We start from the raw sequence: 26,591 nt of genomic DNA, 5'->3' as shown, positions 1-26,591 counted from the left end.
CAATGACAGAGGTCAAAGTCTTCCTGTATGCTTTTTACAGAGCCACTCCTTCGTTGCCCAAGTGGTGTGTTTGGGATTATTGACATGCTGGGAGACCCAGCCACGTTCCATCTTGTTCTCACTGATGAAAGGAGGTTTTGGCTTAAAATCGCACTATACATGCCCCCGTTCATTCTTCCCTTAACACAGATCAGTCGTCCTGTCCCCTTTGCAGAAAAACAGCCCCAAAGCATGATGTTTCCACCCCCATGCTAGGTATGGTGTTCTTGGGATGCAACTCAGCATTCTTCTTCCGCCAAACACGCCGAGTTGAGTTTTTACCAAAAAGTTCTACTTTGGTTTCATCTGACCAAATTATATTCTCCCAATCCTCTTCTGAATCATCCATATGCTCTCTGGCAAACTTTAGACGGGTCTGGACATGTACTGGCTTAAGCAGGGGGACACGCCTGGCACTGCAGCGTAGTGTGTTACTGATGGTAGCCTTTGTTACTTTGGTCCCAGCTTTCTGCAGGTCATTCCGTGACCCCTCCGTGTAGTTCTGGGATTTTTGTTCACCTTTCTCATAATCTTTTTAACCCAATGAAAAGAGGCTCCAGATCGAGGGGGATTATCAATGGTCTTGTATGTCTTCCATTTTCTTACAATTGCTCCCACAGTCGATTTATTTACACTTGCCTATTGTAGATTCAGTCTTCCCAGCCTGGTGCAGGTCTACAATTGTCTTCCTGGTGTCCTTCAACTTTTTGGTTTTGGCCATGGTTAAGTTTGGAGCCTGACTGTTTGAAGCTGTGGACAGGTGTCTTTTACACAGGTAACGAGTGGAGGACAGAAAAGCTTCTTAAAGAAGTTGTTACAGGTCTGTGAGAGCCAGAAATCTTGATTGTTTGTGGGTGACCAAATACTTTTCTACTATAATTTACAAATAAACTCTTAAAAAATTCTACACTGTGATTTCCTGAATTTCTTTTTCTCATTTTGTATCTCATAGTTGAAGTATACCTATGATGAAAATTACAGGCCTCTCTCATCTAGTCAGTGGCTGACTAAATACTTTTTAGTAACTTTTTGTGACAGTACTTTGCCCCACTGTATTTACTATCAACATAAAACTGCCTACATTCATATAGTCTTGTGTTTCTTGTTTAGGTAATGTAATGTCTATATTAATTGTCTATATTAATGCAGCAATATATCACTTTTACAACCCTTTTAAAATGTTAAAAATGAGTTGAAAATAAGACCTGGTGCAACAAGGAGAAGTAATCTAAATCACTAAACCATCACTTGCCTAGTTTATTTGAGAACATTGAACAGCAGACGCCGCATCAACAGTTTTCTCATTTTCCATTGTATTTTAAAGTGAACCAAGACAAAGGTGATCCTAAAATTCAAGTACTTGTCTTTGCTGCTTCACTAGAGCCATCTTCTGGTAGCTCCTAGTTATAAGGACCATGAGATATTTCCAGTCCAGGTGGGTCACGCTGTTTCTGGTTCACTTGTTGGCCCTTCTTGGAGCACTTTTGTTAGGCACTATCAATGACTATAGAAAAAAAGAATCCAACACAGGTCTAGCGTCTTTGCAGGCTGGTTACAGTGTAATGTGTAGCTGCATCCATTCCCAAAAGTTTAAATGTTTTTGCATTAAACATCTTATTTTTCTAATTAGTTTTCCCTGTGCCAATATTGGAATTTTTTTAATGTTCCCCCAGAAATCAATATTTAAACCCTTACTCTGCTATACTGGAAAAAGGTGGGATGACACTTAAGAATGAAGTGATAGAAGGGGGTGGGTCTATGAAATGAGTAGGCGAGTCTGGCTTGACTTCTGCGGTCTACTGAGCAGACTGTGGTTACAAATTTGACAACATGGCAGACAATTTTGGTGTAATTTTTCATAGAACAGAAGGAAATGGAACCATGGCACCCATGTTTTCTAGAGTCAATGAGTCCTTTTAACTTCATCTCAAGAAAACACCCCACAAATAATCTAGCCATCACACTTTATATACCACCCTTTATAATCAATGTTATCCATGCCACATGAGTGGTTTTAATGTTATAGCTGATTGGTGTATAAGGAGAGGTCATTGATGATGTGTCGATCATGCCTGCTAACACTAAAAGACACCTGTAGGTGGGCCCATTCCTTTTCCAAAGTGTTTGAAATGCTGGAACACAAATGTCTTCTTTGTTATTTTAACAGGATTATGATTCAACATGATTTTAGTGCAATCTCAATCCAGCACCCATGTAATTTATTAAGAAAAAGAGTTTGAAATTCTTAAAGTTTGAACATCCACCAGTCTCTGCCTGTTTTATGGGGTATATCAGCTAAAAACAGATTTGATCAACTGCTTTTGTAATTTGTCAAAAGCCAACATATTCACATACACTAATCAGCCATAACATTAAAAGCTCTGACATGAAGTGAAGTGAATGACATTGATGATCTGATTACAGTTGCACCTGTCAAGAAGTGAGATATATTAGTCAGTTCTTGAAGTTAATGTGTTGGAAGCAAGAAATTGAGCAATCATAAGGATCTGATAAGGCAGGTCTTGTGGAGTGTTCCTGGTATGCAGTGGTTAGTACCTGCCAAAAGTGCTCAAAGAAGGACAACAGGTAAACTGGCAACAGGGTCATGGGCACCAAAGGCTTATTGAAGTGAGTGGATAGTCACGGCCAGCCCATCTGGTTTGATCCTACAGAAGAGCAACTGTAGCAGAAATAGCTGAAAAATCTTGTGTAAATGTCTCAACAAATTAGAGCTGTTTTGAGAGGAACCTACATATAAGGCAAGAAGTTTAAACGTTATAGCTGATCGGTATTGGTCTACCTATTCAGCACACTCAAGTAGGCTGTTTTTTGTAGAAAATGGTTACAATGATCACAGAAACAACTTGAATCTGACAAAAGTAATAATAATAAAAAATGCTATGAACATAAACCAATGAAAGTCAGACATTGCTTTTCAACCATGCTTCAACAGAATTATTTAAAAACATAAACTAATGAAACAGGCCTGGACAGAAATTATGGTACCCTTAACTTAATGTTTTGTTGCACAACCTTTTGAGGCAATCACTGCAATCAAACGATTCCTGTAACTGTCAATAAAACTTCTCCACCTCTCAGCAGGTATTTTGGCCCACTCCTCATGAGCAAACTGCTCTCAGTTCTTTTCCAGATGGCATGTTTCAGCTCCTTCAAAGATGCTCAATAGTATTTAGGTCAGGGCTCAAAGAAGGCCACTTCAGAATAGCCCAATGTTTTCCTCTTAGCCATTCTTGGGTGTTTATCCTGTTGCAAGACCCATGACCTGCGGCTGAGACCAAGATTTCTGACACTGGGCAGCACATTTCTCTCTAGAATCCTTTGATAGTCTTGAGATTTCATTGTTCCCTGCACAGATTCAAAACACCCTGTGCCAGATGCAGCAAAGCAGCCCCTGAACATAACAGAGCCTCCTCCATGTTTCACAATAGGGAAAGTGTTCTTTTCTTGATTTCCCTCTGTGAACATAGAGCTCATGTGTCTTGGTTCTATGTCTAAGTTCTATTTTTGTCTCATCTGTCCATAGGACATTCTCTCAGAAGCTTTAGGGTTTGTCAACATGTAGTTTGGCAAATTCCAGTCTGTTTTTTTAATGATTTGGTCGTCTCCCATCAAGTCCACTTTGGGAGATGGCAGCAGGAAAACATTTTTTTACCATAAAGCAAACAAAACCAAAAAAAAACACTGCTTTTTTAACAGCACATTACTCAGACATAGTTCAGGTGGGAGAACACAGGCCTTAGGGCTTGGTAGGGGATTTTCCTCATTTGAGGGTAAGAGTGGGAAGAGGCTTCTACCCACTGGCAGGCTGAGAAACATCACTGTTCCAGTAAATCCTGACCATCCTATTGAACTCCAGATGCTTCTCTTCCAGCTTCTTCCAGTGCTTTTCAACATCACAGAGTCTGTTGAGATGCAAATGGAGGAGGGCCAGAATGGTTTCCTTTTCAGCATGCTGGTGTTGTAAAAGGGTTTCAGCTTCACTGTGTCTCTTGCCAGCTTCTCGGCCCTGCTCAGTGCTTGAGGCTCTTCGACACTCATAGCCTGGGCCTAGAGTGTGGTAGGGGGACATATTCTAATCTCTCGTAATCCTAAACAGAAATGTCCTCTGCAATGATTGGCTGTCCATATTCTTCCCTATTTAAGAGGATGCTCTTCCAGGTCATCAAAGAGCCATTTGTCTCCTGAGTCACATATAATCAAGCTCTTCTAGTTGTAAGTGGTTAATGCTTGTAATGCAGTATCTACCTTGACACCTTAGGGAACAATACAGATTGGATAAAGAGATTCAATCAAATAACATGAATCAAATATTACACACATTTTTTTTTGTTAGCTAAAAGGGTCCACTCTGCTGACTGATAAAATTCCTGATAGCGAATTCTCATTTTACACTCCAGTGTGATTAATCATTTACAGCATGACAACTTTATTCCAATCGCGCATCTCGCTCTGAATAACTGGGTGTTCCAGAAATGTGGCCTGACTCCGCATTGACCCACTTCTTAGCTCTGGCTTTGTCTCCACCAAGAAACTCTAATTAAGATTATTCAAAAGGCAACTTCAACTTATATTATTTGTATTCACTGCTTCACTAACTAATGCTATCCCAATGACTGTCTGACTGAATCATTACACAAGTGTCGAAATAAGAAACTGATTTCTCTTTGCAGTAATCCACCCAGAATAAAACAGAGCCATCCAGCCTGGAAACAAGAATTAGACTGGGCTTCCCAAAAGCATAGTAGTACAAAATGCCTCTTAATTCATAGAGCAAGCATCACACTGAAGAATTTATAAAATAGTCAAGATGATTTTAACAACAACAATTGACCAACTACATTTGGTTTACTGAATTCCTCCAGGACAATCTTTTTTTATATGTTCAGGCAACCTATGAACTCACATGTGCACTACCACATTTTCACGGGGAGACATTCTATGAGATTGGTGTAACTAGGCAGGTAAGAAAAATTGAGTTTGTTTGTCTGATTGGATTGTCTGTTCTGGTTTTGACTATTCCTTGGTTTACCAACTGCACTGTTAGCCTTTAACCTTCCTTATATTAAAGTATTATTTTTTGTGAGTGCCTTGTTTGTCATTTGAGCATTACAATTTATTATTACTGTATCAGTATGTGTGTACATGCCTTCTTCTTGCCACTGCTGGTCTACCCTCAGACCACCCAGATCAATGCTTACAAAGTCTAGTTTTGTTTCTTCTTCATCTTCTCAAACAGATTTTAAGACTTTTATTATAGAAAAGAAACTTTTTTTCAAACAATGAGATTCTGAACTATTTTATTAAGGATAACAAAAGCAAGAAATAAAACTTTGCAGTTCATGGCCAACAGTGCTATCCTCTTGCTATCAGTGACTAAAGCAGTGGTTCTTAAACTTTTTGTCATGTCTGAAAGTAACATGCATGTTTCATTCCGCATCTCAAACAAGCATGTAAGGACTTTGCAATGGGGAAAAAGACCCCATTTTGTGACAAAGAAGTGAAAGGAGTCTGGTATTTATTGTACAATTCACCACTTTGGTTGCTATCGGGAGAACATCATTAAGCCTAGGCTCTAAGCGGTCTTGGTAGCAAGCATATCCCTCTGGAAAATGCAGTGGGAAAATGTGGCATGACATCTAGAACTTGCTTTCTTTTGTTCCTTTCAGTGTCATCCATGCATATGCCAGTGTATTTTTCCCAACACAGCCCTTCCTCCTCCATCTTACTGTTAAGCCTGTAGAAAATGTCATCACCTGTACACCTTACCTTCAGCGCAAAGCTGATCAGTATGTTCTGCTAGAGTTTTGCTTTGTGACTGCAGCAAATAAACACTACTAAATTTGCTTCATTTGTCGTATCAGTAGAGTCATGACGTTTTTAAGAAAATCTATTCTTTCGCACACACTCTATGAGTTGACATTTAATATGTCTCATCAATGCACTCAGAGATGTGTCATTCAAGAGGGAGAATTGCTTAACTGCACTCATTCACTCTTATCATCGTGTGTGTCATGTAATGTAAAGCTGTGAGTGATTTGGTAGGTAAAGCAGCCTTTTCCTGGAGCCATCATTCAATCTTTTTACCCCAGCTAGCCAACAAGTCATGCATTCAGCTTGTTTTTCTTTCTTTGTTTTTTAGGTTGATTTCTACACTTCCAATCAGGTACCAACCCATATAATATAATACAAAATAATAATATTATATGCCCTTAAACTAGAACATTTAATCTTATTGGTCCAGTTCAATCAGCACTGTGCAGGCTTCTAGTTAAATTCTGTAATAATAATAAAATTGTACTATTGAAGAATATAGCCCTACAATGCCTCGCTTCTGTGTACCAATATGATTACTCAGATCACAAAGTGCTGTCTTCTTACTAGTTCCCAGAATTCAGAGCTTATAAAGCCCCCCCCCAACTCTGAAAAAACTTTCCAGATATTCCAGACAATATTTGGGACTCAATTATCAAGTCTATACTGAAAACACATTTGTTTAGTTTTTGGTCATTAATGTTTTCCTGCTTATTCCTGCCTGAAAGTACATTCATTATGAAATAAATAATATCATGTCTATTAAGATTATATTAGTTTCATTATATTATGCTTATGCTCAGCAGACCTGAACAACCGAGAAGAGAATCTTGGTGGTATGGTCACTTTTTATCAATAATTTATGAACAGTTTTGAAAAATGTGTCCCCCTTGTGAGTCTTGGGTCCTCCAAAGGATTCTTTCTCCAGCTCTGAAGGAGTTTTTCCTTTCCTTGCCACTGTCGCCTTCGGCTTGCTCGCTGGGAGTTTAATGCTTTTTACTTTTGTTTTGTTCAGTTTGTTTCGTCCTATTGCTGGATTCCTGTAAAACTGTGCGACAGTGCCAGATGTCAGTTGGATTACTTTAGAAAAATATGTCATGTGAAAGTGATTTTAACAAATAATCACCCCTTTAAACTTTATTTAACAGAGGTCTAGGTAATTGGTGCTACTATTCAAAAAAATGAAATAGAGATCACCTGAGTGCTGTGAATGTGTCTCAAGTGATTATATTGTAAAGACTGTCTGGAAGGTCACTGCTTAATCAGTATTCCTTGCTACAAATACACCATAAAGATAAAGGAGCCCTCCTCGCAACTCTGAGAAAAGGTTACCGAAGAGCATTAGTCAGGGAATGAATACATGTTTAATGATAGGGATTTGTTTTGTATTCAAGAATCAGTAACCTTTTTCTCAGTTGTGTAAAGTGTTGTTGTGTCTTCAGTGTGTATAAATGTATAGATAGGAATACTGATTTATTACTTTCAGACAGATACCTTTAGTATTTACCTTAAGTAAATCACTGTATTTTTTTATTATATGCATAATAATTGACACAATGAGGGATGTTAATTTATGGCAAGGCCTAGCATATTAGAAACAAACAAAAATAAAGATAGTATTGGTCTTTTTTTCTCCAATCTTTCCCATGTTGCATACTGCTTTTCTGACTAGTTTTTATTGTTTTTTAACTTGCATATGCATGTTATTTTTGGGCCTTTCATTTTTCCATTGCACCTTCTATTAATATCTACTGAAGGTGAGATGAGGTCAATTCCATGAGGTCAGTTCCCATGAGAAACCATGAGAAACCAACACATGACACATACACTTGTACAACCTCTGTGAACCATTCTCTACTCTACTATCATAATCTACTGCTAGGTGTGTCTGTTCTTTTACAATGTGACAGTTTGCTGGAGATTTTTAGTCTCTGAATCATGACTATCAGCTTTTTATCATTTTAACTTCCCAGTAAAGCAAGCATTGTAGTCTGTTCTAAAGTATTTCTGCAAATATTCACATTGTTACACTGACACAAACAACAAGGATGTTAATATAGTTGCTTTGTCTACATACACCCACCTTCATTTGGTCGCTGGGTTACCTTGTCAAAAGACTGATAATCTTGAAAAACAAATGCAAAAAAGGAAAAAAGGAGATAAGGTGGTGGATATAAGGGGAGTGTGTTAAAAATTCTGTTTGGCAGTTGTGAAGGTGTATTGAGCTCTGTGGTGTAGAGACTATTGATTTAAAGGCTATATGATGCAGGCATGTGGCATTCTCTGTGTTATTGTAAGCTTTTTCCTGGCCTTTACTGAGGGTGATGTGGTGTCTGATTTTCGTGAAGAGCCTGAATGCATAAAGTTCTTCTACAAAGACAAAGTGCCGCTGTGGGGATCGGCTACGCCTGGTACTGCTAGGCTTTGCCAGCGCTTCCAGAACACGTATCACTTTGCCACGCTATACGACACGTATAACCGCATTGCTGTCTACTCTGCTTACATTTTTGGACCTAGCAACGGAGGAGGCAGGGAGACTCGCTGGTTTGTGGAGCCCCAGGTGGGTGTTATTAAGTTCCAGACTACATAGAAAATATTAGCTGATATTTTATAGTGATTGATAACGGTAATTGATAAGTGGATTATCAATTACTTTGCCTGTGTTGACATCAATTTTACAATACAAGCAAATGCTTATGAATACATTGCATTTACCAGCTGGTGAACCAAAACTGGGGAGGTGAGATGCGGGACGGTTACTGGCTTGGACAAGACTATCCTGGTGTCTACCAAGGTGAAAGGCAGGCCCTGAATGAAGACTATACTAACTCAGGGTTCGATCGTGGCCACCTCAATCCCAATGGGCACCACGCAGGTATCTCACTAATGATAATCAGTCAATCCAAACCTCTGATTCCAGATATTTTTGAGAGGTGATGCAGAGCTGGCTTGGGCAGCATAATGAATTTGGAAATTTACAAAGGAGATTGTTTGCAATAGCTATGTTTCCTTCAACCCTCTGCTCAAATTACAAACTGTAAAATAAAATTGCCTAGATGATTCTAGCTGCTCAGCAGCTTATTTATATCCAACTGACTTTAAGCAATAAAGTGGTGTAAAACCAAGATTTAATTTTAATATCTAATTTCTTGTACATTTGCCTTCCCTGACTTCCCCATAATCTACTAATAAGAATTATTATGATCATTACAATTATTGTAATGATGAAAAGTTATAATGTATAAGTAAATATATTATTTTCCCCCTCAAGACATTTTAAATGCAGTTGCCTGCAAATGTAGTTTCCCGTAATATTTTGAACATTGACTACATCTACAATCTTTTTAAGACATTTCTTAAATTGAATAATCCCTCAAAAATGAGGAAATTTAGATCATGTTGCTCTCAAGAGAAAGACAACGGTTCATTTTATGTGAAACATACTAAGTAACTGTGGACAGCTTTCATGTTCGTAAACAAGAGCTTTTGCTCTTCCAGTTGATCTGCATCTCTGCTGGCTTTAAATTCCCCAACAAACAAGTTAAGCAATTTTGTACAGGTGTGCAGTGTGCAATAATACAAGACTTGCCCACTGGTGGTTCAAGTGGGTTTAATACGTTATATTAAATGTTTAGGTTTACAAAGTAATAAAGTTTACTGAAGCTATGGGTCAGTCTAATTTTAACTTTGTTCCCTTATTCCTTGTAAAAAAAATATTTAACTGCCCAAGTCCTACAGGAAATTAATTAGACACATTGCTGTTTCCATGGAAATTGTAACTCATGGTTTGGTGCCAGGAAAGCATGAAGCAGAAGCAGTCCCTAGCAGCTGCATACAAAGCCAGTTACAAAGCCAGCTATAGAGTGGAGTGGAGTTTAAGGAGCAGCTTTTCAAGTGCTGTCAGGGTCAGTCAAGACAGAATGTGCAAGAGCTATGAGTTTTATATGTATGAGTTTTATATTTACAGTTAATCTATATCTATCTATCTATCTATCTATCTATATATATATATATATATATATATATATATATATATATATAAATAATGTAATAGTGTTTCTTATATATGTTTTGCAGATAAATATTAATAAGAATGTGTGGTCACTTACTTTGTCTTTTCTTATTTTTTTGTCGCTTTTAGTCCCAAGCCGTAATGCCACATTCACCCTTACTAATGTGGTGCCACAAAACCCCAAACTAAACCAGAACGCCTGGGCTAATCATGAGTCCAAACTGGCAAGTCTGTTTAAATCTCAGTGCAACAAGGCATACATGTTGGTTGGTGCCATCCCATCTGCCAACAACTGGATCATCAAGAATAACATCCAACGGGTCAACATCCCAGAGTACATGTGGAGCGCCTACTGCTGCACTGATAGCAATGGCCTTCCGGTTGGCAGTGGTGCTGCAGTTGCCCTCAACACTGATCAGAATTTAGTTGAGGAGTACACACTGAGTAAGATGGTTGATTTCCTTCAGAAATACTCTAATACACCAGTAGGGGAGCTGTTCTACGATCAATGCCAGTAATAGTAGTATTTCTTAAACTGGCTGGTCAGAATTATGACGGAGTAGATCACAATTTGCTTTCATAAAAGATACACATGAAGAATAATGTCATAAACATTGTAGCATGTTCTTTTTTAATGTATATGGCTACAATTATAATGGCATTACCATCTGAGATAAAAAAAAAAACATTAAAAATGCATATCTCATCACTGGTAGTGGTATTTATTACTTTTATTAGGTGGTAAACTAATAAATGTACTCTTTGATCTCTGTCTTGATTTTAGCACAATAAATACTAAATAAAAAAAGGGTAGCATCAACAGCTGAATGCAAGGATTGGACAGCTCTGTTTCAATTAAATGTTTTGTTCATTTTCTTAGTAAAAACAAATCCAGAAGTGGTTCTAATACAATCCATATGTTCAGATTTTCAGAATGGGTAATAAGATGAATATTTACACTCTTAGCAAAAGAGGGGTACAACACACACAACTTCTACAACCTTCACCATCAAAACCTCCTCTAAACATTCAAATGGTTCTTTGAGTTGTCATTTAGATCAGTTATCTTTACTAAAGAACCCTTGAAGATCCCTTTTTAGGGATCTGCCATCACTGATAGGACGAACAAGATTTTCTCCTGGGATTTTTGGCTCTTGTCGTTCAAACAAATTGTGATATAGTTGTCATTGTACTCTTTTGGCTGGCATCAGGGTTTATAGCTTAAACGATTGCAGACTACCCTGGTGGACCCCACTTTAAGAACCATGACTCCACAGTTTATCAATATAAAAGGTATTAAAGCCGCAAAAATATAACAAATATATCAGACTTTGTATACATTTGACCACATGAAAAGCTAGGAGTAAACACCCCCAAGATGCACTGACCCCGTTTACACCTGGTCACTTCATGTGACTAGAATCTGGATTGTATCCTGTTGAAAACATCTGTACTGGAGTACCACAAGACAATGTGCTCTCACCCCTGCATCGCCAGTAACCCATCTGTGATCTGGAAATTTGTGGACAACATCACTATAGTTGGCCTTATAATCAATGGAAATGGGTCAGCCTACAGACAGCTTGCATGCACAAACACACAAAAAACTGCAGAGATGGTGATGGACCATGCTCCCCTCCCCAAAACGAATGGCTCTAGTTTCCACTGTGGAGTAACACACATTCCTGGGTATTCAGACACCTGAACTGGGTATGGAACATGGAATCAGAGCAGAGCATGTTCTTTCTGAGGCAGCTAAAGAACATCAACCTGCCACAGGCCCTGATTATCCAATTCTCCACCACAATCATCAAGTCCATCCCCACATCATCTATAACCATCTCGTTTGAATCGTCCACCTCACAAAAACAAACCAAACTCTGCCAATGTTTCAGGATATTAAGTGTATTAACAAGGTTATTGCTGATTCCTCTGTCCCTCATCCAATCAGTTCCCTCAGCCCAAGAGCAAAAAATAAGAAATTCATGCAAAATACTGTTTTAAAAGGGTGTCCTAGATAGGCATGGGTGAATAATGATTGGTCCATATAATTGACATACCATAAACCACAAACACTGTTGTTTCTCCATATAACAGAAAATTTAACATTATTAAAAATAAGGCTGTAAATTGAGCCAATTTGGCAAGTCATGAAGAAAAAGCCAAGGAAGCAAACATTTGCTCCTTTAAAACCAAACTGGACCGCCTCAGCAAACTGGAGCTAAACACACATTAGAGGCAAAGGGTAGTTGTTTTTACTGGTTAGACTCGAGAAAGCCAAACCTGGAGGAGCAAGTGAGGGCAAGACTAAAAAAGGTTACAATCTCCCCACCTAGGTAACCACACTGGGCAGAGAGTACTCTACCCAGTAAGACTTGAGAATAATTACAAAAAATAATTACAATGTTTCTGCTTCAGTGTTAAAACTATGCTATGTGGCATGCATTGAATGTATTGAATTTACATGATCTTCACAAATAAACAGTTATATGAATAACCCATAAATTAATATCAAAAGAAGCATTTGTGGGTGGATAACAAATTTGTGAGGGGTGCTATGCAGTGCGCCGGAGAGCCCCAGCAATCCCGACCACATCACCACAGCGTTGCCAGGTGCGCCGGAGAGCCTCAGCGAGCCGGAGACCACGACCACAACGTCGCCAGGTTCGCCAGAGAGCCCTACTGAGACTTAGCCCCAGCTTCAGTGCCCGCGGCGCCCGCCGCTCCAGCTCCAGTGCCCCGCCTGCTCCTAGATCGCCCGCGCCCGCACTGCCGGTGGTGTCTGCGGTGTCTCCGATACATGTGAAGTCAGCTAAATAAATCAGCCAACAGACACCTCCACCGGCCAGCCTCACAATGGAAGTGATGAGGGGCCAATAGCACTTAATCAGGCTCCAACTGCTGATTCTAATATGCAATCTTCAAGCTATAGTGTCAGCGTCTTAGTCTGCTGAGCCACTCGAAGCCCCTCTTTTTTTGTGAAACTGGGCATCAGATGCACTTGTGAAATTGGGTAAGTACCCAGAATGTTCTTCATGTGGCATTGTGCTCCCATCCAGTCTATTAGTTTAAACATTTTTAAGGAAGAAAAAAGTTCAATTTACCTCAGTTGACCACTTTACCTTTGTTGACCAAACGGTCCCTGTAGAACCTGAGATCAGTGATTTCAATCTCTTCAAACATTTATAAAGGCTCATTCTAACACTTAACAGCTGTTCTAAAGGCTGCTCTCATGAATCATCCTTCTTGGAAACCACTTTCAATCAGGCTTGTGGCAGCGAATCAAAAACACTACCAAGTAAATTATTTGGTCTATGTAGCTTTTTTTTTCTTTTATATTCAGCTTCCCATAACTTCCCATAAAATATGTAGTTTTATTTTATTTAATTAACAGGTTTTGCAATGTAATTATTTGAACCTCAGAAATCTCTCATGGAGTATTAAACATGTTTGCCAGACGTTTATCCCTTTAAATTGTAACATTGTAACAGAGTAAACCCATTTTCACAATTAAACTGCTGTAATAAAAACTCAAAACCCATATTTGGCTGCTTGACCCCTCACTGAATACAGTGTGCAATGCTGTTTATATCCACTCGGTGGCAATGTCAGAAAAGGATATAACTGTTTGAACGCTGAGAATCGGTATGCTGCAACTTACAGACATGTGCTACACAGAAAGATGGACTCAGGAAAACAATTTCGCCAAAAATGATTTTTACAACTGTATTTTTAGTATAACGGCGGTGTGACTTTGTAAGAATTCACCCCACCCCATATACATAAATGCCACTGTCACGAAAATATCTATATTTCTAGGCAGGAAAAAACTAATCTCTTAATTTTCACTTCTATTTTTCCATTTTTATTGGTTCATTCATTATTAAATTTGACCTCAGTGTAAATATAAACGGTCGGATTCACAATAATAGTAAGAGTCAAAAGGGCGAAAGTAGCGCCACAGGTTTTATCGTGATCGCGACGATAAGTAAGGGAACCTAAAAATATATACATAATTATGCCCCTAGAGTGTATGCATGTAAAATGTGAGTAACCACCTTACTGCATTGGATTGAACTCAATTTAGCATTACATCACTATTAGATATGCAGCTCAGCTATAGTGACATGCTGTTACTTTACCTGAAAAATGTTATAAAACAAAAATCTGCCACCTGATATATAGCCTAATTTCTATAGCTAAAAATATTCCACAAAATATCCATACTTATGGTTGATACAAATGTCTATTCCATGCGATGTTAAAATGTATGCATTAAGTCTAGTAAAAATACAGTAAGTCTACACAAATAAAAAATGACAATAATTGTTCAGTCCAGCATTTTACTAATGTAGAAATGAGGTGGACATAGTTTATTGTACTTGTTTCCACATTACACTTAATAACTGGATGTTGAACTGTCAAAAAATAATAAGATATTATTGAGGAAGTGATTCAGGTGCTTTGGGGAGCCTTCAAGAAAGCGAGCCGGAGACCACCACCACAGCGTCCCCAGGTGCGCAGAGGAGCTCCAGTTTGCGTTCCAGCTTGAGTGCCTGCGGAGCCTGAGCCTCCAGCTTTAGTGCCCGCGGCGACCAACGCTCCGGTTTCAATGCCGGTTCCCAGATCTTCCGCGCCCGCTCAGTGATTTCAATCTCTTCAATAATTTTTATAAAGGGTTATTCTAACAGTTAACAGCTGTTCTAAAGGCTGCTCTCATGCTGCTTATATCCACGGAGTGGCAATGTCAGAAAAGGATATAACAGTTTGAAGGCTGAGAATCGGTATGCTGCAACTCTACAGACATTTGCTACACAGAAAGATGGACTCAGAAAAACAATTTTACCAAAAATGATTTTTACAACTGTATTTTTTATTGTGTTACGGCGGTGTGACTTTGTAAGAATTCACCCCACCCCATATACATAAATGTCACGGTCACGAAATTATCTTGTATTTCCAAAGACAATAATAAAATGAATCTCTTAATTTTCTCTTCTAATTTTTTTTCCCATTTTTCTATAAATACATAGATTATTATGCCCCTAGAGTGTATGTATGTAAAATGTGAGAAACCACCTTATCGCAATGGATTGAATTCAGTTTGGCATTACACCACAATGCCAACAACCACCAACTGACACTTAATAACTAGATGTTGAAAAAAATAAATAAGATATTATTGAGGAAGTACTTCAAGTGCTTTGGGGAGCCTTCAAGAAAGCTAACCGGAGACCACCACCAAAGCGTCCCCAGGTGCGCAATTTGCGTTCCATATTTAGTGCCCGCGGCGCCCAACTCTCCGGTTTAAATACCGTCTTCCAGATCTTCCGCGCCCGCTCTAGCGGTGGTGTCTACTGTCGTTTCGTGCCAGCGGCGCCCTTTGCATCCGCTCCGAAATTAGAGGTGGTGTTATGCCTCCACTTCACATCCAGGTCGTATGCTCCTGTGTCAGTTTCCAAAACTGTGCCCAGGCATGGACGGTAACTCAGACCTTTCGGACATAAACATGTATAGAAAACTAACTAACTAACATTTGGTCCCTTATTCATTCCAGTATACTAATCTCTAAAGTAATAAATGCCTATGTGAACATCGTGAACCCCAACGCCACCTGCTAAATAACTAATAACTAAATAACTAATGCGCCCGGAGGAAATCACCGAATCCCCAGCTCTGATGCATCAGCCAACAGACGCTTGTGCCAAACAGCATCACAATGGGAGTGATGAGGGGAGAAAGCACCATTTATCTACCCAGGGAGAGCACGACCAACATGTTTCTCTCGGGCTCCCGCTGCTGATTCTAACTTGCAATCTTCAGGCCATAAAGTCAGCGCCCTTCTGCTGAGTATTAAACATTTATCCCTTCAACAGGGATTGTAACAGCACGGAATAAGGTGTGCAACGTCGATTATACCCACTGGATGGCAGTGACAGAAAATGATATAACCAAAACAAATGTATAATAATGTATCTACTTTTTATTATTAAAACATAAAATATCTTAGATTACTAAAAAACATAAATGGCAAAAAAATCTCCTTGTGTCTTTGCCATTGTGATAGAGGCACACAAGGTTAAATAAATTACATATAAAAAAATCATATGTCCCCCTAAATTATAGTCCTGATGCAGTAATGAGGTGTTGTACATTGTCCTCCAGTTTTTGCTACCAGATTCACCAGTAGATCACAGAGGGGTGTGATGTATGAGTTTTTCAAGGGCACTGCTTTCCAGGGAACAGGAACCAGGCAGGACAAGTTAAATAGCACTGGCACTTATTCCTATTTAAGGCTCAGGTTGTAGAGGTTCTGAAGAATTTAGTGAATTTAGCTGGGTGGTACAAACCAATACACTAGGACATCATTAGGCCCTGCAGCTAAAACTTGGTTCACCTGGTTAGTTGTCACAGCTAAGTGGGGGATTTTGAATAATCAGAATATGGCTGCAGGAGACAGCTGTGGAAATCCTGTCTTAATAATGTCTTTGAGGAATTCAACTGCTGATTTATAAATATCATAATCGAATACTTGCATGCAGAGATAACTGACACAATCATTACTGAGCTGAATAAGGAATTGCTGTAAATAATCTCCCAGCTGCTGGTCGTGGAGAACCTAAACTCCTAATTGAACTTGTCCCCTTTTTCCATAGCTAATATTAGTAGGACAGCACATTTCTCTTTAGAATCCTTTGATTCTTGAGATTTCATTGTACCCTGCACAGATTCAAGACACCCTGTGCCAGATGCAGCAAAGCAGCCCCAGAACATAACAGAGCCACCTCCATGTTTTACAGTAGGGACAGTGTTCTATTCTTGATATGCTTAATTTTTCTGTCTGTGAACAAAGAGCTGATGTGCCTTGGCAAAAAGTTTTTGTCTCATATGTCATCTCACATGAAGTCCACTTTGGCTCAAACAACGACGGATGGTGTGATCTTACACTGATGTTCCTTGACTTTGAAGTTCATCTTTAATCTCTTCAGAAGTTTTTTTCTGGGCTCTTTTGTTACCATTTGTATTATCCGTCTCTTTGATTTGTCATCAATTTTCCTCCTGCAACCATGTCCAGGGAGGTTGGCTACAGTCCCATTAATCTTAAATTTCAGAATAATATGTGGAACTCTAGTCACTTTAACATGCTTGTCTATAATGTTCTTTCTAATCTCTTGAGACAACTTTTTCCATCACTTCCTTTGGCCCATGTTGAGTGTGGTACACATCATGTCACCAAACAGCACAGTGACTACCTGTAGCCCTATATTATATAGGCCCACTGACTGATTAAAAGATTATTAGTTAATTAGTAAATTACATAGACAAGCATAAGGGTTAGCTTATGTTTAGGTTAAGTTATGACTGAATAATAATCATAAAATCACACAGGTTGTATTGGAACATTCTCTGTGAAAATACAGTGTATCACAAAAGTCTTTTCATGGGACAACACTGACAAAATGACATTTAATGACTTTGACACAATGAAAAGTAGTCTGTGTGCAGCTTATATAAAAGTGTATATTTATTCTTCCCTCAAAATAACTCAATATACAGCCATTAATGTCTAAACCACCGGCAACGAAAGTGAGTACACCCCTAAGAAATTACACCCCTAAATGTCCAAATTGAGCACTGCTGTCATTTTTCCTCCAAAATGTCATGCGACTCAGTGTTACTAGGTCTCAGGTGTGCATAGGGAGCAGGTGTGTTTAATTTTGTAGTACAGCTCTCACAGTCTCTCATCACTGTAAGTTCCAACATGGCACCTCATGGCAAATATCTCTATGAGGATCTTAAAAGACGAATTGTTGCATACATGAAGATGGCCAAGGCTACAAGAAGATTGTCAACACCCTTAAACTGAGCTGCAGCACAGTGGCCAAGATCATCCAGCATTTTAAAATAGCAGGGTCCACTCAGAACAGACCTCGCATTGGTCGTCCAAAGAAGCTCAGTGCACGTGCTCAGCGTCACATCCAAATACTGTCTTTGAAAGATAGGCGCAGAAGTGCGGTCAGCATTGCTGCAGAGATTGAAGAGGTGGGGGGTCAGCCTGTCAGTGCTCAGACCAAATCATTTGGTCTGCATGGCTGTCACCCCAGAAGGAAGTCAAGCATGGTGGTGGGAATGCCATGGTCTGGAGGACGTTAAGGAGGAGTGGAAAAGCATTCCAGTGGCAACCTGTGAAGCTCTATGGTAAGGGAAACTCTATGCCCAGGACAGTTAAGGCAGTTCTGAAAAATAATTGTGGCCACACAAAATATTGACACTTCAGGAACTTTCACTAAGGGGTGTACTCACTTTCGTTGCCGGTGGTTCAGACATTAATGGCTGTATATTGAGTTATTTTGAGGGAAGAATAAATTTACACTGTTATATAAGCTGCACACAGACTACTTTTCATTGTGTCAAAGTGTCACAGTGAAATGTGAGGGGTGTAATTTTGTGATACACTGTAACTTGATTTCTTCTTGTCTGTGTTGCATAGTTTGTGCATGTACACAACAGTTACACTGTGTTTAGTATACGATGTACAAATCCTGAAATGGCATATTAGTCACATATGTACAAACTTCTCTTGAGACCAGACTGTGAAGTTTAAAAACCCCTGTGTTTACTCCCGTGTGTTTTTTTTGCCTGGCCTTTTTCTATGGTTTATGCTCCTTTATTTTGTATTCTTCTTTGTTTGTGTTTCTAGTGTTTTCTGCCTACTATTTTTGCCTAGTATATTTCTTCTGCATTACTTCTATTGTGCTTTCATATATGTCCCAGCCCTGCTGTTTTCTACTGCTCACTTCATGGACTATGATAATAAAGACTATGTGTCTTTGCATCTTGCCTCCATACCTGCTTTCAAGAATCAAGAACACTGTTGTGACTTTTCACTACTCAAGATAAACGTCCTCTAGTGTGCAAGTTGTACAAGTAGTTCAGCACCGTTGAACTTAAAGCCGATGTAAATTAATGTAAATTAAAATCCAGTTTAACACCTTTAAACTGTTAATGATTAAGTAGCAATGAGATTTCCATAAGCACTCATGGATGATTCCTGAACTGATTCCTGATGATTTTTTAAGGGCTCTTATTTTTACCATTGTCTGCTGAACACAGTACAATACAGTATGCACACTTTCAGTCCAGCAACTTATTATTTTAAATAACTAAAATAAAAAATGTAATTATCTGGGCAGTATGTAACTGACAGACAGGGACTGTTGTGGGTTTTATTTCTTGTAAATAAAATATGCTTCATTTTCAGGCACGAATTGCTGCAAGGACTCAACACAGGTCCTGGTAGACCAATTTCAGTCACTCCTACATTAACATGTGCTTTCCGACACCACCATAAACATTCAAGGTGACTCATTCTTTGTCCAGTGAGTTTATATGTGCTTGCTAGATTGCTAAAGGAGGATTTTATGTATTTACCACATTTTGACTAACACTGACTCTAAGCGCTAACAGCCTCTGTCAGAGCTGTGAGATAATAAAAGTAACTGATCGACTGACTAACATTAACTCTCAGCTTTACACAAAGCCTGTACGAACTGAAATATAATGTGTCCCAATAAACATGTTTATGAAGCATTCGTTTTAACACTGCAGGTTCAAACACTGCTCTAACTGTGCTAGATTTGAATCTGTTTTTTTGTTGTTTTTTAGCAATTGTCCCTTCATCTGAAATAGAAAAAAAATTACGCATTTAATTTTATCAAGTGTTAACCCATGCCCATCACATTATGCTATTATACAGCGCTTTTTATAATTTTGTTAGACAAAAGAAGAATGACGTTCTTGAAAACCTACCTTGGTTCTATCCAGGTGTGATCATGGAGTTGACTCCAATACACTGTAAAACCTTAATGACCACTAACAACTATGGCTACCTCATTTCACAATTATTATTGGTAGAGGTTGGGGACAATGTCATTATTTGACCAGATTGCAAACAAATCCTGCAGACTAAAACATGTCCCACAGATTTAAATGCACCAATAACATGCTAGCACAATGTTGCTTATTGACAAATTTGGGGGGTGATATGCAGTTTGCCGGAGAGCCCCAGTAAGCCTGACCCTACCACCACAGCGTCGCCAGGGCTCCCCGGCTGCTACATTTTCAGGGTCGGCTCCCAGATTGTATGTTTCTGCTTCAGCAATGGTGTCCAAATTTATGGGAATGCGATGCCTCCGCTCCCGTGCCAGCAGCGCCCGCTGCTTCTGCTGCTGCAATGGCACCTAGGTCGTCAGCTTCTGTGTTAGTTTCATGTGCCCAGGCTGACTTTTCAGGCATTAGGTAACTTATATTATATTATATTTATAGGAAAATTATATTTAAGGCATTTAGCAGATGCTATGATCCAGAGCGACTTACAAAAACGTTTTGTTGTTTACTCACAAAAATAACCTTATCTAGTTTGTAAAGACTAGGATCCAAAGACACCTTAGCTTAGATAATACTAATCACAAAGTCAGTATGGAGACCATTCTACTCAACACTACACTTCACCCAAATACTCTTTGTATGAGCTGCGTTTGAGCTGCGTTTGAGCTGCGTTTGAAGACAGCGAGCGACTCCCAGGGGAAGTTTGTTGCACCACGCTTGGATGATTGTCTTCCGTGGATCTTAAAGGAAGACGTTCAAGCCAAGCCATATTTGAAGCTCGAATGGCTCTTGATACTGATCGGCTTTTGACCATTGTCGCCAAGTATGAGTTGGTCCATTCTTGGCTTTGCAGACCAGCTTCAGGGTTTTAAATCTGATGCAGGCAGCTACAGAGAGGCAGTGAAGAGAATGCAGCAGAGAAGTCACATGCAGATGGTATGTTTGCTGATTCACAGCTGAAGACTGCACAGCTGAAAATATTCCACAAAATATCTTCAGTCAAACCATACTTCTGCTTTACAAAAAGACTCATTCCATTCTATGCTAAAAATGTATGCATTGAATTGAACACAAATACACACATTTTACACAATTTTTTTTTTATTGAGAATAACTGTGTAGTCATTTTACTAATGTGGATTGAGCACGCTCAATAACTGTATACTATTAAAAGTATAAGATCCTTGAGGAACTTATATTACTTATAAGTAATAAATATGATTGTAACTTATAATTTAATATAATTTAATACTGGAACCTCTTCTTAAAGGTGGAACCTCTTATGGTGCTTTGAGGAACCTACTTTTAAAAGAGTTTTAAAAAAAATGGTTTCTTGATAGTTCTTCCAAGTACATTAAAAGGGTTCTCCACAGTTTGAAACTGAATAACTTGCAAAAGGTTCTCAAGGATCTTATACTTTTAACAGTGTAGCTAACAGAACTCCATCTTTTACACTGCTAGAAAACACAGGCTTGAGTTGTATCCGTTTAAAAAAAATCTAATTATGTAAACACTAAATAGATATGAAACACACAAGAAGCTTCCAGCTTGAATGCCAGCAACCCCACTAGTCACTCACATGAAATGCTCCGGACACTAGTAGGGTAGTAACAAGAACATGCCTCTTTTCAACCTGCTGGCAATGAAGCATCACTAAGTAACCAATGCACCAGGAAAGCACCGGATCCCCAGCTCTGTTAAATCATTCAACAGATGCCTGTGCCAGACAGGATCACAAATAGAGTGATGAGGGTAGAGAGCACCATTTATCTACCCATGGAGAGCACGGTCAATTGGGCTCTGTCAGGCTCCAGCTACTAATTCTTGTAATCTTTAAACCAAAGTTCGTGTTCATATTGTACTGAGCCACTGGATGGCAATGTCAGAAAAGGATATACACACATGGAAAAATTGTTGGTATCCCGCCGTTAATGAAAGAAAAACCCACATTGGTCACAGAAATAACTTAAATCTGTCAAGAGTAATAGTTAGTAAATAATGCTGTGAAAATTAAGCAATGAAAGTCAGACATTGCTTTTTCACCATGCTCCAACAGGATTATTTAAAAAAATAAACTAATGAAACAGGCATGGACAAAAACAATGGTACCCTTAACTTATTGTAGGGTACTTATACAAATTTTGTTGCACAACCTTTTGAGACAATCACTGCAATCAAACTATTCCTGTAACTGTCAGTAAGACACCTCTCAGTAGGTATTTTGGCCCAAAAACTGCTACAGTTGTCTCAGGTTTGAAGGGTGCCTTTTCCAGGTGGCATGTTTCAGCTCCTTCCAAAGATGTTCAATCAAAGTTAGGTCAGGGCTCATAGAAGGCCACTTCAGAATAGTCCAATGTTTTCCTCTTAGCCATTCTTGGGTGCTTTTAGCTGTGCGTTTTATCATAATCCTGTTGCAAGACCCATGACCTACGAATGAGACTAAGCTTTCTGACACTGGGCAGTGCATTTCTCTCTAGAATCCCTTGATAGTCTTGAGATTTCATTGTACCCTGCACAGATTCAAGGCACCCTGTGACAGATGCAGCAAAGCAGCCCCAGAATGCAACAAAGCCTCATCCATGTTTCACAGTAGGGACAGTGTTCTTTTCTTGATATGCTTAATTTTTCCGTCTGTGAATGTAGAGCTGATGCGCCTTGGCAAAAAGTTACATTTTTGTCTCATCTGTCTATAGGACAATTCTTACAGAAGCATTGGGGCTTGTCAACATTTGGAAAATTCCAGCCTGGCGTTTTTATGAATTATTATTATCAATGGTGTCCTCCTTGGTCGTCTCCCATGAAGTCCAATTTGGCTCAAACAATGACAGATGGTGCGATCTGACACTGATGTTTCTTGAGCTTGAAGTTCATTTTCAATCTCTTTAGAAGGTTTTTTGGGCTCTTTTTTAGCATTCATATTATTCGTCTCTTTGATTGGTCATTAATTTTCCTCCTGTGGCCACGTCCAAGGAGGTTGACTACAGTCTCATGAATCTTACATTTCTAAATAATATGTACAACTGTAGTTGCAGGAACATCAAGCTGCTTGGAGATGGTCTTATAACCTTTACCATAAACATGCTTGTCTATAATTTTCTTTCTAATCTCCAGAGACAACTCTTTCCTTCGCTTCCTCTGGTCCATGTTGAGTGTGGTGCACACCATGTCACCAAACAGCACAGTGACTACCTGTAGCCCTATATATATGCCCACTGACTGAGTACAAGATTATAGACACCTGTGATGCTAATTAGTGGACACACCTTGATTTAACATGTCCCTTTGGTCACATTATTTTCAGGGGTACCGCCACTTTGTCCAGGCTTGTTTAATGAGTTTACTTTTTAAAAGAATTCTGTTGAAGCATAGTTTTATAATCAATGTTGGATTTTCATTTGTTAATTTTCACAGCATTTTTATTTATTATTACTTTGGTCAGATTCAAGTTATTTCTTGTGGGTTTTTCTTTCGTTAACCGGGGGGTACCAACAATTATGTCCATGTGAGTAACTGTCTGTAAGCTAAGAATTGGTATGACATTTACTTCAAGCTACATAAAAAGATGGACAATTGTTTTTACCAATATTTTTTCAAAATGTATTTTACAGTGTGATGATAATGAATTCACCCCACTACATACACTTACATATTATCACTGCCATGCAACAAACTTTTTTCCAAAATTACAAGGAAAAAAACTAAACAAATATGCCCCTAGAGTGCCAGAGTGTCACTATATCACATTAAATTGCATTCTGTATGTCATCACAGCACTATTAGACATGCATTTGGGTTCTCCTGCATTGCTTGTGTTGTGTTTTCCTAGATGTCCCAACCTTGCTACTTTGTGCTGCTCACTTCATGGACTATGCTAATAAAGATTGCTTGCACTTGCATCTTTCATACAGGAAACTGCTGACTTTTATCTTCTTTCTCTCTCCATTTATTTCACTGACTTCCACTAACTATACTGACAAGTCACAATGTCACCGTACAATGTATCTTCAGTGTTTTTTAGTCGCTCTTCATGCTGTAGCTTTTCTGCTTCTGCAATAATGTTCACATGTTAACTCAACAATTTTCATATAATAATGGTATATAGTATTCTCCCACAGCATGACAAAGAAGCAACTTAAAACTATTTGAAAATATAGTCCTAATGGATAACTGTCGATATCTCAAAAAGTGAAAAGATGACCAAATCTGATCCACGGTTAAGACAGTTAAGACTTAAGAAATATACTTGAAAAATGATTTCAGCATTACAGATATACATAACATAGGTGAAATATTTAATAAAAAAGAGCATATTCAATAGTTAACATATTCACAACTCAGGAGAGAGAGCACAAAATGTAAGATGAAAGATTATAAAAGCCGAAAGTGTATTACATCAAAAGGATCGAATCAACAATATAAATATTAAATACAATAAAATTAATTGTATCTACTATTAGATACAATTATCATTAACCTGATAACTGTTGAATAGCATCTATCAATACAACTTTGCCACAGAGTCTAATAAAATTCAGTGTCACATATCGATTATATGACCATGAACAGCAAAATAACATCTTGTTGTTCTGCTCCATGGCCCTGACTAACCAGTCTAACCAGAATCTTTGAGGGTTTTGTTAATGCTATTCAGCAAAACATCTAAGTCTCCTAAAAACCAAACAACTACAACCAACCTCTAAGTCGTTGTGCCCTTGCCTAGATAAATGATATATGTTCTCCTATATGTTTTATGACATTGTTAAAGTCAGCATTTCAACATTTTATTTTCTTGCTGAATTAAACTTACAAATTACACCTTTAAACTTTCAATGATTTAATAAGATGCATATAAGCACTGGTTGGTGAATCCTACATTTTCATGTGCTCTTATTTTTTTACTATTGTTTGCTGAATACAATGCATATGCACAGTTACATTGCAGCAATTTAATTATCTAATTTGTTTATTACAATGAAAAATCTGCTTAGCAAATGTTTAACACCATGAAGACGAACATGGTTATTGCAATAAATAATGGATTTACATACTATTTGATACTCTACTAGTTTAACTAGTAATCTTCAACACTTTTCCTAAGGAAGCCCCATTGTATTTGTTGTTATCATCCAGTACTTGGATAGGTTAGTTAGTACTTCATTATGTTAAATCAAGCATGATGGAATTGTATTTTCATTTCCCAAGAATAATAAATCCTTATGTTGACTGTGGGCAACAAAGAAGAATTTGGAATTGAAAATTCTAATCAGCTCTGACATGCATGCAAAAGATCAAACTTATCATTAGTGTAAATAGGTAAGCAAATAGTAGATGAACTGATCTCCGGTAAAAAATAAAATGTTTATTTCAACATTTAAAGTAAGACTTGTTTATTATTTTGATCAGCACTAAAGTGAAAACAAATCTAAGATACACCAGTGCAAAAAAGAGTCTCTTTATTTATGAGCCTGTCCTGTTAGTGGCTTTGTGCAAAGTAAAATCATTATACAGTAAAGAGATGTTGTTCATTGTGGTCACTGGTTGTACAAACAATGTTCTTTACCAGTCCTTGCTACCACATTGACCAGTAGATCAAGGATGGTGTGATGTATTTTCCACCAGGAAACCAGGCAGGATAGCAATAAAGAATTCCATGTAGCTGGGTGGCACAAATCTTCAGTGCCCTGGGATACCATCAGGCTTTGCAACTAAACCTTGATTGATCTGGCTAGTTGATCTAGCTAACTGGGTTAGGAGTTATCAGAGTATGGCTGCAGGGAGGAGGGGTTAATGTGAGTGTGAGAAGGAAAAGGAAATGGATAATGTTAGAAATGCAAAAAAATAGAAACTCACCACTGTAATCTTACTTTTAGAGCAACAAGGATTACAAGCATGTACAGCAATATCTCACCGAAACATTTAATACACAGCAATTACACAGCAATCAGTACAGAAGGCATATGATTTTAGCCAGCAGCAACACATGGTCATCTCATTCTGCTGATGTACAAAATTAGGCCTTTTTTTTCTTTTTCTGCTGGTTTATTGAGTTTCAACTTGCTGCATATCAACCTTTCTGTTTCATGGATGTATCTCCCTTTGGAGAACCACATTATTACTTCTACTAAACTTAATTTAACTTTTATGAGTTAAGCTCAAATAAACATTTCAGAACAGGAACCCTAGTGGAACTGTACAGTAGCAGCACTACTTTTTTCCCAATACCTTCAATGCTTGGATATTAGAACCACTGCTCTGTAGTCATTCAAGGAGGAGGGAGAGCCATGAAAAACATTTTACACTAAAGAATCAGCTTCTGGTAACCTCTTTTGATTGGACCAGATTTTGGTCTTTGAGTCTGGACTGAGGAACTTTTATACCTGCTAATTTAGTTTAGACCAAACTGAAGAGTTAGAAGGTCTGGACAAAACAAGATGGAAAGAATGAAGGGCTCATCTTTAGTTTAGTTCTGAATCCAGCTCTGCATCCTCAGAGTCGTTTAGGACTGTTTTTGGGTGCACCTGCTCTCTTTTCTTCTCTAAAAATATTTCACGCATTTGAATGATTTTTACATCTAGATGTGTTACATTTTAAAGCATGGGATCTTTTGTTTAAATCCATTCTTTCAAACAAAATGCAACACTCAAGATGTATTCGAAGTGAACTGAAACTACCAAGACTTACAATGCTAAGCTTAAACATCTAAAGTTCTAACAACTTCAGAAGGCTTTTGCAAAGTGGCAATTACTTTTACCTATTTTTAAAATTTCTATTGAATATGTTTTATCACCACAAATCAACTCAATCCCAACTCATAAGTAAA

General features: G+C 38.3%; 1 protein-coding gene across 1 annotated transcript; it reads left to right on the top strand.

Annotated features, from left to right (window-relative positions):
* Positions 1 to 8,090: 8,090 nt before the first annotated feature.
* LOC140565431 (endonuclease domain-containing 1 protein) lies at positions 8,091 to 10,592 on the top strand. The gene is made up of 3 exons (XM_072691335.1): positions 8,091 to 8,431; positions 8,590 to 8,746; positions 10,013 to 10,592. The coding sequence occupies exons 1-3, from the start codon at positions 8,132 to 8,134 to the stop codon at positions 10,399 to 10,401; spliced, it is 846 nt and encodes a 281-aa protein (XP_072547436.1). The 5' UTR covers positions 8,091 to 8,131; the 3' UTR covers positions 10,402 to 10,592.
* Positions 10,593 to 26,591: the final 15,999 nt, after the last annotated feature.

The sequence above is a fragment of the Salminus brasiliensis genome, chromosome 11 (genome assembly GCF_030463535.1).
Source record: "Salminus brasiliensis chromosome 11, fSalBra1.hap2, whole genome shotgun sequence".
Classification (NCBI taxonomy): Eukaryota; Metazoa; Chordata; class Actinopteri; order Characiformes; family Bryconidae; genus Salminus; species Salminus brasiliensis.
This window is presented reverse-complemented; position numbering and strand designations above follow the sequence as displayed.